Source organism: Pimephales promelas, chromosome 20 (assembly GCF_988280905.1).
Source record: "Pimephales promelas chromosome 20, fPimPro1.hap1.1, whole genome shotgun sequence".
Lineage (NCBI taxonomy): Eukaryota > Metazoa > Chordata > Actinopteri > Cypriniformes > Leuciscidae > Pimephales > Pimephales promelas.
In genome coordinates, this window is record NC_142788.1 from 24,913,726 (window position 1) to 24,931,070 (window position 17,345).

At 37.0% G+C, this 17,345-nt stretch overlaps 1 protein-coding gene across 1 annotated transcript in view; it reads right to left on the minus strand.

Moving 5' to 3' along the window:
• itga5 (integrin, alpha 5 (fibronectin receptor, alpha polypeptide)) overlaps positions 1-8,574 on the minus strand; it is a 51,925-nt gene extending 43,351 nt beyond the window's left edge. Inside the window, exon 1 of the mRNA XM_039651644.2 lies at positions 8,161-8,574. Within this exon, the coding sequence (XP_039507578.2) occupies positions 8,161-8,357 (197 nt within the window). The 5' untranslated portion in view covers positions 8,358-8,574. The remainder of the gene's footprint in view (positions 1-8,160) is intronic.
• Positions 8,575-17,345: the final 8,771 nt, after the last annotated feature.

Consider the following 17,345-nt stretch of genomic DNA (forward strand, 5'->3'; position numbering starts at 1 on the left):
ACGACAACCATCTACAGTTCCAACAGTAAAACATCACGGCCTTGTAAAAAAGTGCTCACATGCAATGTCTGCTGAAGTGTTGTGCTGGTCTCTGGAATAACCGTTAAATTTGCACACATGCCCGTGACTGTTGGTCTGATAAACGCTCCACCCAGTTTTACACAGGCAAATTTTAAAAGTCACCACAAACCCTCTCAAAAGATATGGTTCAAATGAACATAATATACCAGGTGTGGAGAGGTTAGCCAGATATATAGGGCACTTGGGTTGACTCGCAAAAGAGCCAGCTCTGCATAACCTGCTATTAGCCCTGGGCGATATGGCAAAAAAAAATAAAAAATTCAGAATGATTGACCGATTCACAATTTCGATTACGTTTAACTTGTCAACTTAAAAAAAATAACTACAATATGATTCAATTAAAATTATCTTTCAATTATATTCCAAGTGCACCACACCTGAAGTGATTGACATGGTGTATATGTAAAACAAAAACTTTGTTAGATTTTGTTCAATATCTTTGCAGAAAATGTGCATGAAATATAAAGGGAAATATTGTACAAACTCATCTAAACCATATCCTATACATACCTGTAAGCCAAAAAGTATTAGCAATAAATATCGCCATTATTAAAAGCAAATGTTTTGTAAAAACAGAAAATAACAGCACCTTTCAGCCAGTCATCATGGAAAAATGAAATATCAAACACATAGTAGGCATAGTTCTTTACAGGTTTTAGTATTCCATTGTGCTATTTTTCCCATTGTTATATGGTTGGCGAACGTGTTTGACTCATGTCTCGCATCTTTTGCACTCTCATCCATGAAACAGCATTCGAAAAACGTGGTGCTCAAGTTAAAATAAGTTCAACTCGCGTCTAATAACTTTAAATCTGAAAAAAAAAATCTGAAAAATCGCCCTACCAGCACTACCTGCTATGATAGTTACTGTACTATCTATGAAACCAAAAAGTTATCTGGACGTAATACATTCACCATGTTATCATTGTCATGTGACCTACATCGTCAGTCAAATCCCCTAATAGGATTGTAAAGTATCCATCGGCTATGCAATTCAGAATCTTGGCGAAAGCAGTAGGTCATCCAGGTACTTTTCGTCAAACATACTACTCCTTTTTAACAATGATTTTCACCTACTATTTAATATGGATGTGACTTCGGATGCAGGTATTAAGCTGATTTTAAGCAGGGATTTGATGTCCCCACATTAACAATGAACAAAAGTTATTTTAATTTTAAAGCCTTAAAGTTAAAGAACAAACTACACTTCTTTTAGGAGAAAACAGTCAGTAAAATCATGCACAAGCCTTGTCATTCATTGGCACGCCACATTTTGTATGTGACACGACAACATTTAAAGCACCCCATGACATTTACATAAACACAGAGTGTGGTTTTACCTCTTAAATCTCTTTATACCAAATTGTAACCCCAGCCCCCAAAGAGCTATAATTCACACATTCGCACAGACCAAAAAACATCCCATAGCGAGTTGCAACTGTTGGCCGTCGACACCTCCAAGGGAGCTTTCTCAGCATGGAGTCCCATCTTCACACTTGAAAAGAGTAGCATCAAACAATTAGCATCAATCGCTCACCTTTGCATGCTATGCCTCACGTCCTTTGTTTTTTAATCCTGCAGGCAATAAACAGGCCATCTAAGTGCCGGATGATTGGACATTCATTGTCGTTGGCAGCCCAGCAGGGGCCTGGTAAACCAGAACAGAACAGATCAAGATGATAATGATCTACCCAAAATGTACATCAGGAATAATGGAGGTCTGCAGTACTCCAGGTGGTAACTGTGGAGCCCAATGCCTAAACGTCTGCAAAGTTGACTGGGGCATTTGTTCTACCGTGATCGAACACATGCCTGTTTTTCCACCAGGGCACATGTACAACATTGCACACAAGAGCCTATTATATGAGCCTGCCAGGTCCCACGAGGTCATAAAAAGCAGACAACTTGCCATTGGTAAAGACAACCTAACTCACAGTCCCAATCAGCTAAGGTTGCACCCATTAAACTGCAAAATAGAGGACTATAATTTTACAACAGGCCAATGTGATTGACACCACCATCAGAGCCAAATGGCTTCATGTCATGAAGCCAAAAGAGCTAAACAAGGCTTTATCATGAAGCAAACGAGCCCAAAACATGAATAAATAAATAGAGATTTAAGTCACATGGAAAAGTTTTGCTACTGAAAACAGCAAAACTTTCAACCGATGCACAAAGGCCTCTATTGTACCGACTCCATGGAAAACACTAGTCGTCGTAGGGAGAACCTGGGTGAAGAATAGCTTGGCAGCCAACGTACACACACCCATCTCCAGCTGGATGCAAGACTATGGACAACAGACAGCCTAATCCAAGGAGGAAGAGTAGAAATGATAAACAGCAGACGAAACCCTGGTTTAGCTAAAGTGGGTCCTCTGTATTTAGCAAAAGCAAACTGAGCTCAAGGTCTGAGGTAAATATTGATCTATCAATGACCTTCTTAGTGAGGGTAAACTTTGTGAGAATGATGACCTACTCTATATCACTGCCAAACCATCTTCCAATTCCAATATGCCGTTAAACAAGACCAGGGACAGATTCATGAAACATTCTTAACAAGAAGACTTTTTAACAAAAAAGTGTATTTCCCAAACTACTACTTCAAGAATTAGTTCACTTTAAAATGAAAATTAGCCCATGATTTACTCACCCTCAAGCCATTCTATGTGTATATGACTTTTTTCTTTCAGATGACTACAACGTGCAGTGTTTTAAATGGCATTGGATATCAACCAACAGATTGAAGCTCAAAAACATGCATCCATCCATCGTAAACTAACTCCAAACGGCTCCTGTGGGTTAATAAAACGGTCATACGCAGTCTACTTGTCCCTAATACGCAACTTACAAAATTTATGACATTAGAAGTAGCGTAGTGCGTCATGACGTAGCGTAAATATCAGCAGTAGTTGCAATCGCATTACTTGCATAATTTGCCCTTTACACTTAAGTGGAATCTGTATGTTCGTTTGGCCGGAAGATAGTTATTTTACTTTGTGAAGTTTTAAATATTAAGATTTTTTTCTTACACAAACTCATTGTTTTGCTTCAGAAGGCCTTTATTAACCCTCTGAAGCCATTTGGAGTTTGTTTACGATGGATGGATGCATGTTTTTGAGCTTCAATTTGTTGGTTGCAATCCACTGCCATTTAAAACTTGAAAGAGCCAGGATATTTTTGAATATAACTCCGATTGAATTCGTCTTAAAGAAAGTCAGATACACCTAGGATGGCTTGAGGGTGAGTAAATCATGGGCTAATTTTCATTTGAAAGTGAACTAATCCTTTAAGAATGTTGTTATCTTTCTCCTTAAGTTTGTTCTTAAGACTTAATTTCAAAAGAATTGAAATCCTTGAAGGGAATGTTCTTAAAATAATCGTAAATAACTTTAGGTTCGGATAACTTTCAACTTGTTTAATGAATTTATTGGGTTGTTTCAAATATTAAGAATGTCAGCATAACACTAGCTACATATAAAACACATTACTACTACAAAATTAAAAAGAAACTAAAGATTATGAGGTGATTGCTACTTAAAGGTTAAGAAATGGACAAATATGTTGTTAAAACTTACCAGTGTAAAGTTTCGAATTTGTTGCATTAGACAAGGCAACCTCACCAATAAGATGGTTTACAATCAGTACTTTAGAATTTTTTTTTTAAAGAATTGCACTTAGGGATATTCTTATTATTATTATTTTTTATAATTCATCCACTTACTATATATTTTTTTTTTTTCGCAATCAGAGAAAACCTTGGTAACTTGGTAAACCTCAACTTTGTGAATCTTCGGGTAATAAAATACACTGAGGCAGGTGAGAAAGTTTTTTTATGTTTTTACAGTAATATTCCTGCCATTGTGGCTGTAAATTTGTTGCCTTTGGCTGCTAATGCAGACAGTCCAGCTCCTTGGATTCAACCACAAGCTTCAACCGCTCGCCAACAATCATCAAACACCAAAAACATCTTTTTGAACATCATAAACACAAAAGGAATTTATGCGTAGTAACTCATTATTCTCTGAAAAAAAAAACAATCATCCGGAGCCACGCAAATCCCAGCAGGAACATGGATGGTGATATTCGGTTTCTATTGTTTCTGCAATATAAACATTTCAAATAAAGCTATTTAGTTTTCTGACATCCAACCCTACATCCAGACCCTGATCTTTGCCCTTTCACAGTACAGAGGATCATCTTCTTATCCAAAGGTAAAGAGAGACTGAGGAATGTGGTGCACATCCCTATTTATGTTGGTAGAAGAGTTTTAACTTCACTGACATAGAAACAGTCGGATCTCTGATGAGAACATATAGAAGGAGACACGTGTTGCGGTAATCAACTAGAAGATATTTCAATTCAGCTCAAATCTAGTGAATGAGTGGACTTTTAACATCGAGTCACAATTCTTCAGGACAAATTAGGTTTATATACCAGACCATCCGGAGGAGGCCCCAACATAGGACCAGTGCTGTTCTTCTCTCGACGTTCAAGAACCATAAATTTCTCTTCCATGTATATAGCTGTAGAGCCCCCCGACACCAAGATCGTGAACTCTGTCCTCGGGCAGTTCTCTGTGGTGGTCTGCACACTAGCTAATTCTATTAGTGCGTGCCAAGGAGTGCTATTCTCCTCAGACCTATACATGCCCCTTTGAGGCCAGACTATATGGGAGTCTGTGGACGAGGCGATGAGTGAATGTTTTGTCAGAAAGGAAGATATAGAGAGCAAGAGAATGAGAGAGAACATGCAAGACAGATTTTTGACTGATTTTACCATCAAACCTCTACTTTTTGAAACCCACAATAATATGGAAGAACTACAGGACTGTGTTTCCCAAAAACATTGTTGGTCTAAATAGATTGTAGAAACCATGCATTTGGCACCAATCTAAGCTTACAATGCTTTTGGGAAACGCAGCCAGGAGCTGTTTCTAATGAGGTTTTCCATAAAGGACATGTTCTTATGTTCACAATTAGCTGGAAGACAAAAGGATTGAATCATGGGTCAAAGATGATCGTCTACATGTTTACATTCACTAACCCCTAGAACAAATAATTAAATCAATAAATGCACAGCACAGCCATTAAATAGTCTGGCTAACCGTTGTAAATTCAACAAATAAATAAACCAAAAAGAATAGAAATGCAATGAAACAATTCTTACTGCATAGAGTAGACTATCTGAAGACTAATTGTCTTGTATTAGTGAATTTGGTGAATTTGTGTCCAAAAAAATGCATTTGATAGCAGTGGTGCTTTAAATTGGATAAAATAATATGACTTATTATTTTTAAGTAAATAACATTTTGTCTGGTAAAAATGCAAGCTTAAAAATAAAAAATTATTTTCTGGATCAGTTAGTCAATTTCAATACCCAATAGACGACCCCAACCCCAATTTCAATACCCCGACTAGTCAACTAGTCATCACATACAGCACCGGAAAACTTAGAAATACACATTCTATCAAACTCCTGGGAAGAAAACTCTTGATATTGTGCATTCTTTCACCCCTTCACTCAGCCTCCACTTTGAGGCCCATCCATCCTCCTCCACAACGACATCTCGGGAGTGAAAAGTTCAGATGAAGTCATTGCTGAGAGAGCTGCCTCTTGCCATGACTTCACAGTTCATAAGAAAGAGGCCAATATACTGCATATAGGAGTGGGGGGGGGGGGGTGCAGTCTAGAGTATTAGACTGAAATAGAGGGTGAGGAGTTTAAATATCATGCCGAATTACATCATCAGAGACCCACACGCTTGTAGGTGCACACACACTCCTCTGACTCATTCAACCATGCGTCATGCTCTAAATCATCTGCTGCTTCTGAAATTCATCTATGCCAGACAGACAGTCTATGGCAGACTAAAAAAAAGCTGGAGGGTCTGCTTTAGAGAAGGTGAGCAATGTTAGAGGAAAGGAAAGGGCTCCCTGAAAATAACAAGAGCCAGCATGAGCCCACTCCGACTAAAGCCCCTCTACAGCTGCACGGCCAGACACAGTCCAGCAGACAAACACAGATGGAGATGGCTGATTGTGGTGTGTTCTAGTCAGGGCATGAGCGAGTTAATTATTACTGCAACCTCCGAACAGTGCCGCGCAGCTGTCTACAGCTTGAAAAGAGAGTTGTACAGCCAAAGGGCAGGGAAACCCAACAGATCACCAGCGTGATTGAATGGCATCCCTCATACTCTGTGATTTCCCCTTGGATTTATCACCTCATATGCCAAGATAATATCTATGGGTTGAAGGTAATCATATGGTCTTTCCATCACAGCTAGATTATATTTACGATTACTGCTGCTCCATTCAACAAAATTCTCCATTCAAAACTGTGGCGAAGGCAGACTGCCGGTATTTGGGGGGTACATATAAAAGCACCTTATACCTCATACTGGCTTCTAGGGTAAAATGAATCAGTAAACTCTTAAGGGATGGTTTATCCACACTTTTTTTTTTTTTTAGGAAATTTGTCATTTACTCATGGTATTTCATACCTGCATGGCTTCATTTCCTTCAAAGATATTTATGAAAAAAGTCAGTCCTTTCCATATATTAAAAGTTAATGGGGCCCAATGTTATTTTGACACCTTCAAGTTTTAAAATAGACAAAAACAGGTAAAACATTTTTCGAAATATCTTATTTTGTGTTCTACTGAAGAAATAAAAGTCATACATATTTTTGCCAACATGAGTAATTTACAGCATTTTAATAACTATTCCTTTAACATGAAAGATATCACCAATCAGCCATTCATAAGGATTTTAGCTAAGTAATGAAGCATAACTTGTCTTTGAAACTCTAAAAGTGAGTTGTGTGACTTACCTACATCACTAAAAGTTTAAAACGAACACCAAGCGGATGACTACAGATCTGAGATATTTAACTTTTGGCTTTCCCCCCCACATAATCTAGCAAAGGTCATCTTTGAATGGTTGGATATTCTCATGCTAGATTATGCAGAAGACTTTAAGTGACCATAACACATGCAATCAGAGATAATTATGGGGGGCAATCTTTGTATTACTCTTGATAAGACCTGGTACCATACTGTGACTTCATCTTAATAACCACTAGTGAAGCCCTATAAATAGAAAAACCACCAGCGATGCCACTGACAGATACATGTGTTGTCATCCGCTCACATGTAAACATGCACAAACACTTCAGGCTTGCACTACACAAACACTAAACCACACTTTTAGGACCATCGCTCCCCAACTGTGGTGATGTGCTTTGATGTAAATGGCAGTGCACAGACAGGGTTGGGATTGTAAACAACAGTTGGGGGATACCCCTGGTTTCATTGCCCCTGGACTGGTCAGTGTTAACACTGAGCTCTAGAAGACTGTTATACACATTTAAAGAGAATTACATTGAATCAATGAATGAACAAGGTTAAATTTAGGACAATGGTTTTCAACCTTTACAGACCTAGACCACCAACCCAAACTCTCAGCCAACCCAGGGACCAAATGAGCATTGAAAAAAATCTAATCTTGTAGACATTAGCTAACATTACTAGAATAAATATGTCAAAAACATTTGTTAGAATGTTAGAAATCAATTAGCTGTTAAAAATGTCCATCTATGATATACTATATCTTCTCTGTGGACCCATGGAGAACAGGCTACATTCAGAGACCATTGGTTGAAAGCCTAGTCTTTTTCCATCACACTGATAAGACAGTAGGCTACCTTTCTTGGATTTGAATGACAATAACCGTTCATATAACCGTACTTCATACTGTGGTAAAACACTCACAAATGTGTCACTACATTATAATTTCTAATTCCCATTCTAATTCTTTAAGGGAAAAGTAAGATACAAGTGCATATGAGTAAAAAAGATACATACAAACAGTGATATCAGGGTGTACAGCAATATCAGGGAGGACAAAACACCTATAAACAGTGATGTTTGACATTTAAAGTTATCAATTAGCTTTTAAATGGTAGTACATTTCGTATATTAAACAGCTAGGGTGGGCAATGATCAATGAACTTGGTCTAGTTGTTATTTTCTTTGAATTCTCGCCAAGCCTTTTCAAATTCAATAAGTTAAATCAAACCTACCTTGACCCAGTCATATAAAAGTCCACCGAGTACCCGAAGTAACTACCGTTGGGTCCGTTATACACCGATGGGTTCTCCACATCCAAGTTGAAGGCAACAGACAAAGGTAGAAGAATCAAGAGTGAAAGTCCCATTGGAGAGCATTTCGGGTTGTGTGAAGACGCTGAAATCTTTGAACGATGCCTTTTGGAGCCCATTGTAATCGTTATGTCACAAGCCACTTCTTTATTAAACTTCTTTCAGAACAAAAGGGGGCACTTGAACGGAATCCTCCTGAAGATGCTGGCTCACGCAAATCTCATGCCTCGGTGAAGTGTATCAGCTTGATCCTTATTTTTCCAAGCGCTCTAAACGCGCCTCCGTCTATCTGTCCCCTTCTCTCCTTTCTGCGTCCTCCCTCAAGCTTAATTGAAGGGGTATTAGGAGGAGGAGGTTCACTTCTTCCAGTCATGACAAACTCCCATAGAGGTGGAGCTAAGAGCACAATTCACAAAGTGGGGAAATAGAGCGGTAGAATATTGAGATTGATAACTTCATCAAATAAGGGGAACTACATTGCAAAAGCAGCAGGATGGCTACAACAAAGACACAAATAGTTAACTATACAACTTGTGAACTTTTTAGGGCTCATTTCTCGAAATAAATCCATTTTACAAAGCTTTTTTTATATAGGCTAATAGAGTAAATATTTGGTTTTGTAAAAAAAAAAAAAATACTTATGTAGCCTAGCCTAATTTTTTATGAAGAATTAGGCCTACTGATAAAATCATGTCTATTAAAATCTAAAAAAAAAAAAAAAAAAAAATCTTTAAATTAAAAATATTTTTAAAATGAAAATAAAAAGAATAGCCCAATATAAAGAAACGCAGAAAACTCAGACTTGTGACATGTTCAGCAGTTCATCTGTCCACTTGTAGGACTCTGCATAGTTGTCAAAGATAGCTAAATAAATGATTAACCCTTTAAACAACGAAAGAGCTGCTTTCAAAGTCCGTTAATCCTCCAAAAACCGATCTCCAAACTGTTGCCTTAAACATGAACCTTCTCGGCATCGAGACGCTGATAAAAGCTTCGCAAGCCATCACAGAAGTATTGAAGCAATAGCCTAGAGTCCGCGTGTGAATCTGTTTTAATCATGGTTTTAATTTGGAGATGATAGCCTACACAAGCGAACACTGAGCAATCCCCATTTATAGATCTGACACATTCAGGACACACCGAGCTGGGAAATTTCGCGAGCTGTAAAAAGCCACTCCATAGACTGGAATTAGAATGTTGTTTTTTTAGTTGATTCAGCCTCTGCCCAAGGGATTGAAATGGGGAGCCAAATTTGGCTGCATGGCTACAGGGAACTCGCCGTGAGAAGATTTCTTTTTGGGAAAGTAGGGTGTGAAGGGGGAGCTTCACAGCTGTCGAACCGCAACACTTTCAAGCAACTTCTTCCTCTTGCTCAAACTGCAGTAATCTGTATTTCAAGAAATAATTGTCCATTTCTTCTAACGATGCTGATGCTCGATTCGTGAACTCAAAGAACTTCCAAATAACGAATCTCAACAATTCGTTCACGAGAGTCAACTCATTGAATCAATGAATCTCTTTAATCCGATCATGCACAAAACTTTGAGTTATTATCAACATAGATACGAAACAGATGTGGTTTCAATAAATAACATTTTATTAAAATTTGTAAAGTTTTTTTTTTAATGTTATATTAAAAATTCCTTTATGTTTAGATTTACGCTGATAGGCTGTCCATGCCTATATAACAGTTATCCTCGTTATTACCTGAGAGGCTCTAATTCTTGACACTTCTAAACACATTAAATCAGCTGTGCACCTGAACATCTGGAAACATAAAGAGAATGCATGGTGTTCATTTCACAAATCACACCACAAATGAAAGCATCCAGAGAAATGCAAAAGGAAAGTCTTATTGGTAATGTAAAGGAGTCATTTTAAACCCACGGTATGAGAGGCCTTTGTCCAGATCAGCTATAGCAAATACTGAGTTAGAATAACAGGAAAAGATTAGGTAATGGGACTGGATATGGGTCAGCTTTTCTTTTCATGGGCTCTGCAAAGGGGTGTAATGTCTGTAGGATATTGCTTGGATGTTGTCATACATGAAGGGGCATTAACAATGGTGGTAGCCAAAAAATGTCTTAACTAGCGGTGCTACATATGCAAGGTTGGTATGCTGCCTTTTTTCCCAAAGCCCTCCAGCAATAGCTAGAACACAAATAGGCTGCTTTGAACACATGTGCTCTTTTTTCACAGGGTGTGATGACTTAAAGGCATAGTTTACCCAAAAATGTAATTGTTTGCAATCCACGATGGCTTTCTTTCTTTTGATGAACACAAAATTTATAGCAGAATGTCCAAGCACAATACAATGCAAGTCAATTGGGACCACAGGCCATGCAGTCAAGCAGGATTTAACGCAACTAGATTAAACTTAAATTTCAATCCGTTCCTCTAACAGAAGATTTTTAATGTTGAGTCGTATCGTATGATATGCTTTTTGTTATTTTGAGAGCTTGTCAGCCCCTATGCACTTTCATTGTATGGAAGATGCAAATTTCCATGGATGAAAGAAAGTGGTACATGTTTTAAATGACATGAATGTGAATAAATAATGAAATAATTTATTTTGAGTGAACTATGCCTTTAATTTTTCACCATGCCACGGGTATATTTAAAGATCTGGGAGTATGTCAGAAAGTGATGGATCACTATTTGGTAGCTAAGTGACTTGTGGAAATTTGCTGTCCTTGGTTCTTCTGAGTCAAGAGGTTTGTCATGCATGACTGGAGTCTAGACAACATTCAAGTAGTCTTTGAGTTTAGACACTACAAAATGTCTGTGTCTTAGACCATCTATTGAGGTTTGTCACACTAAAGAAAAAAACAATGACAGGATATCACACGTTTTTTTTTTTTTTTTTTTTTTTTTTTTTGTATAATAAGTTTCCAATGAAACAACAACAGGTTAAGATTTATTGTGAGGGAATTGATTCCACTTCAAAATCGAGTACTTATTTCCATTGTGGCCCGTAAATACCTTGTATATTTCTTAAACTAGGACAAATTTCTAGGTGGGGGACATTCATACATTGTGACTTCACAAATGCTAACATGGCAACCGTGAGCACAACAAAAATAGTGTGAGTGGCGCATGCTGTACACCAAACAGCTGGGGAGCTGTTTTAAGACAGAGCATATAAATATTGTAGCTACTCATACTCATTTGCATTTATAGATATATACACACAGTTATGACATTCAAAATCACATGGTGCCAAAATCATGTGTGGTTCATTTCAAGGCTTTAATGCATAACTGTTAGCAAGGTCATTTAACATTGTGATGTTTAGTTTCAATTGTTGATCTTACCATGTATGTCATATATATGCATTCATTTAATTTATGAAGGGATTTTCTAAGTTAAATTAATAAATTAAGCACCACAAACAATAATTTTGATTCATCCCTCAGTAAGTCTATCTGTTTTATTAAAGCATGTATATGTACTGTATATGTACAAAAATGTGCTTATTTAAAGTCAATTTGTCTATTTTATATATATATATATATATATATATATATATGGATGAGTGCATTTATACAATTTTCTGAAGTTCGGGTTGTAAAAATGTAGGAAAATAATGTAATAGTAATTTAGTAAGCTATTGTATCCCAAATTGAGTTAATTTTTCTTTTTTACAAAATAGTGGTATTTTGTAGTCAAGGATTTTATGTTTTTCCGATCTCACGACCAAATCGTACGAATTCGACGAATGATTAAAAAGTGGCTAATTCGTAACAATTCATACGACCTCACTCGTACGAATTAATACGATTTTGCTAAATCGTACATATTTTACGAATTGGCCAATTCGTATGAATTCGTACGAATGACCTACCCCTGACCCCGCCCCTAAACCTAACCATCACGTGGGTTTAGACAAATCGTACAAATTAGTACGAGTGAGGTCGTACGAATTAGTACGAATTAGACACTTTTTAATCATGCGTCGAATTCGTACGAATTGGTCGTGAGATAGTGTTGAAACCCTGAACATTCCATACATTTATAATTTAAGTATTTATTAGTTTTTAGTAAAGGAAATAAGTGAAAGAGACTCTTGTGATCAGATATTTTAAACTTCAAAAGCAACAAGAAACTGAGAGCCTTTTATACTACCACACTCGATTACTCTTATGTGGTTGTGATAACAAGAAAATGCTCTTTCTATTTTTTCTGAGAGAGTGAAGTTGTTCACATTTGTGTTGGCAGAACGCCTTAATCTCTCAATCTCTTATCAGCATCTAAATACACAATCAAGTGTGCTCTCTTTTTCCTTCTCCCTCTCTGTCCAACAGCCCTTCACCTAACTTCAGAAAACTGATATGCATCACTCAGACAGGAAATGCCTCTATAACGTAAAGACCTGCCTTCACTTCCTGCTACTTCAACTTATTGCCTCTCTCACGTATAAAGACTCCGTGGAATGTCTTTCCCTCATCCTGGGCTTCTTTAACATTTTTACTATGAAAGGGAGGAAGCTTTGGGAGCTGATGTTGCTGATAGCTGCAGACAACCTGTTAAATTGTGAATTAGCTGATAGATGCGAGTTTAAGGAATGGGATTTTGGCTAGTGGGACAGTTCTCATTGGAAGCAGAGTGAAATTGACTCGATCTTTATAATTATAGAGTTTTTGTGACGATCAATATCTCAACAAACCCCAAACCAGAATAATTCAACTTTAAAGTTACTTAAAGTGATCTGATGTACAATAAAATTAGTTAAGGACTGACCTGAGTCATATTTAAATGAATTTGCACATGGTTTGTCTTAAAGCATATTAAAAACCCCAAATAGGACATATAAACAACATTAAAAGCTGGATTTTCACCACAGGGGGACTTTAAGATACATACCGGTATGCTCTTTTAAGTCAGCATATCCTTTGTGAATACAATCCCAGAATGCATTGCACAAGGTAAGTGAACTAACTACGTTTTGGAAAAGACTTTGCATCAGGAAAGCACTCGTGATAATGTCTATGTAGTCAGATTGTTAGGTTTATGTTAAACTGACGTTAACTTAAATGTTTGCTCTAAACATGCTCACCCTCTCACCTCTGCTGTCTTGTGGATTTTAGGTGACCCTGAAGGCCTTCACATAGATCTTTTTACACTTTCTGTCAGCATACCCGCTCTGCTGCTGACTCTGTCCAACCTCCCATACCTCTTCTGTGAAGTGATGTCACACATTTTATGTGATCCCTATAAACTAAGATGCATGTAAAATGGGTGACCTCAAAATGTTGGTAAGATCTTAATCAATACTTTAATGAGGTTGCATTTAAAATGTAGCCATTTTCATCACCTAACATGAAATTGAAAAGAATAGTATTTGCATGAATGACAACTGATCCTATATGCTAAGGCAACATAAGTGCGTTGTAAATGGCATGGTGGGATGTTTATGTGGCTCATTAGTTGTCTGGCGAACTCTGAGTGGGAGTTCAGTGCAGAATACTACGCCTAATGTCTCAGTGTGGGATCCTAGCGGATGTGCATTAAACACAAGCACGCGTTGTGAACCATTTTGTGGCTCTTTAAAGAAGGTTTGGGAACAATACTATCTTAGGTGTCGTCTTTGAGCGGATTCCTGTGGAGCCAGCCTGTGTTTGGAAAAGAAAATAGCACAGTGAAACTTTAGACACAACAGATGAGAGTTAGAGTACTTTAAGACAAGGGGTCAACCGCATGTAAACACTGCATTTTCTGTTTTCTAAATTTACAACTTCTGAACTTGACCCCAACACTTGGGACAAATGCCCCCACATGGGCTTTACAATATTATCCTCTGTCTTCCATAAAATAAACTTGGATGAGGTGAAATTAATTCAATTAAATTTATGTTTCCTACACTCTCAGAAAAAAAAAGATACAAAAGCAGTCACTGTGGCTGTACCTTTTCAAAAGGTAAACTTTTGTCCATTTCAGGTGCTAATATGTACATTTCAGGTGCTAATATGTACATTTTAAGCGTTAATATGTACATTTCAGGTGCTAATATGTACATTTTAGGTGTGAATATGTACATTTCAGGTGCTAATATGTACATTTTATGTACTAATATGTACATTTTAGGTGTTAATATACATTTTAGATGCTAATATGTACATTTTAGGTGCTAACATGTACATTTTATGTGCTAATATGTACATTTTAGGCACTAATATGTACATTTTAGGTGCTAATATGTACATTTTAGGTACTAATATGTACATTTTAAGTGTTAATATGTACATTTCAGGTGCTAATATGTACATTTTAGGTGCTAATATGTACCATTAAGGTACCAATATGCAGCCTTTAGGTACAAAAGTGTATGTTTTGAAAGGGTACAGCCCCAGTGACAGCTTTTGTACCTTTTTTCTGAGAGTCTGTGGTGTGTGGCAGACAGCAGGGAAAAAAAATCAACTAACCATTTAATAAAAATATATAAAAAGACCTACCCATTTATTGATTGATTGATGGATTTAATGGGATAGTTCACCCAAAAACGAAGTGTCACAAAAAAAGTGTCATCTCTTACTCACGCTCAAGTTGTTATAAACCTGTATAAGTTTCTTTCTTCTGTTGAACTCAAACAATAAAGAATGTTGAGAACCAGAGAGTTGATGGTCATTGACTTCCATAGTGGGAAAAAAAATAAAAATAAATGGCTACTATCAACTGTCTGGTTACCAACATTGGCCCAGTGTTTGTTCCATAAACGTTGTTAGTAATTTTGCATATTCTGGGGTGACATATTTTGTTTTTCTTTTGCATGATATGCAATTGTCATGCTGCATTCTTCAATTCTGTTCAATTTTGTAAATCCTAAAGCAAAGCCAGTTGAGAGCCACTGCCCTCGCCTGTAATGTAATGAGGTAATGCAATAACAACACTTGGCGGGGAAATATTTTGTTAGAAATGAAAAAATGACTTAAGAAGCCAGCTCTGAATTTCTCCATATCTTGGTTTCTCAAATGACTTATCGTGACTTATGTTCTCCAAGTACCAATGAAATATACGAGACTGTGTTAATACCATACCCATCACCAGTAAGAAAACAACAGGGATTCCGGTGACCTTCTGTACTTTTAGACCAGAGTAATGAAATTACACAGTGTGAGAATTTATGGAGTCTGCAATGTTTCTCCAGGAGGATATAATTCTAATGAGCCTTTGAAGGGAAATGTAGTTCTGGAGCAAGTTACTCAGAGAATCTGAAGGAGGTCCAAGCAACACAAACTAAACATCAAAAAACAGAGATCAGAGCACCATCGGCAACATACTTTATCACGAAGGACTGAAAAACTGTTTCTCGTTCACAAAACGAGATTCACATTCATAAAATTGAGATGCTTTTAAGATATTTTGAAGAAAACGGAAGGAAAACTCTCCACCACTAAGCCAAGGTGTTGCTATGCAGTTGCTAGGGCGTCCAGGTGGTTGCTTAATGGGCCAAGTCCAAACTTATTTTTGCTTTAGAGGTCATCCATCCAAGGTCAAAAAAATATATTTTTAATATGTGACTGCACAGTCTCTCTAAACGACTCCTTTCCGTAAGCCTGCTCTGCCCTGATTGGTCAGACAGTCTCTGTTGTGATGGGTCTACTGCTATAGCCTATATACACATATATCACAGTACTGCTGCTTTTACTGTGTTTTGGTTAAAAAAATGCCTTAGTGAGTATTCATTTATAAAAATTAAAAAAATCTAGAGACCGCAAACTTTTAAGCAGTAATGGTATTTACTTTATTTCTATTTATGTGATAAAAAATACTCAATTCTGAAATATACCACTAAGGTAGTTATGTATATTTAAAATAGACTGTTTACCCAATATTGTTCTGTTTTTATTGTTAAGAGTTGTGTGTAGTTAGATTAACATGTTAACGGCAAACTCGATCACTTTTTGAGTTGTTGAGTCTTTAAGCTAAAGATGACAACAATGTTGTCCTGTAAAGTCTCTTAATCTTATAACGATCTCTGGTCACTTGCTAATGAGCTCCTTTGAATTTGTGCAATTGAGTCAAACACTTAATGACATAGTTGGCATTTTCCAAATTCTTTTAAACAGGGTTCATTTGAATAAAACAAAACAAGCATATTTGTATTGTCTTAAACCAGTTTTGTGATATTTACATTTATTCATTTTCCAAACGGTATTTCCATGGCTCCACTGAAGTTCTTCTACTATGCAAGCGTGCAGTTTAGTATTTACTTATACTCTGTCCATCGGTCTCTTAGAGCTCTCTGACCTCCTGTGTTTTCTCATTGGGTTAAACCAAGTCGGGGGCAGGCATGAGGCCCAATGGGGGAAAAAATAGAGTATGGGTAAATGTGTTTGCGTTGGTGTGTGTGCGTCCAGGGCTCTTGAGCACAGAACAGACAGGCAGTAAATCAGGCTTTTAGGGGGATCCCACAGGGGAACTCTGTTCCCTCTATCTTGAACCCCGACACACATACTCATGCACACATAAATAAACAGATCACAAGTGCAGTTATTCCACATTCATGAACTTCTAAACATAGAAGCATTATGCTCAAATGTATTGCTTGCTGTAGTCCATAAATCTTTCCACACGCAATTAATTGCCAGTCCTCAGATTGAAAACGGCAATTATGGAGGCATCGGTGTACGATTAGGTCCAACTAAATGATTTTTAACACATAAAGATACTCAAAATACTATGAAAAATTGCCATGAGTCATTTTCACAACATGATATGGATGGAAATTACTTTTCAAGCATTTTTTTTAATTAAATGGCTGTCTTCTGAAGGGATAATTGCCCAAAAATGAAAATTCTGTCATCATTTACTCACCCTCAAGTTGTTTCAAACATGTATGAAAAACAGTTGATGGGCCCATAGTATGGAAACAAAAATACTATGGAAGTCAATGGGGCCCCTCAACTGTTTGATATATTCTTCAAAATAATATTTTGTGTTCAGCAGAAGAAAGAAATTCATACAGGTTTGGAACAACTTGAAGGTGAGTAAATGATGACAGAATTTTCATTTTTGGGTGAAGCAATATCACAATTTTTGCATAATTTTCAAAAGAAATTACGATTGGAGTGATTGGAAATTACGCACAATATAAATATTCTGTTCAC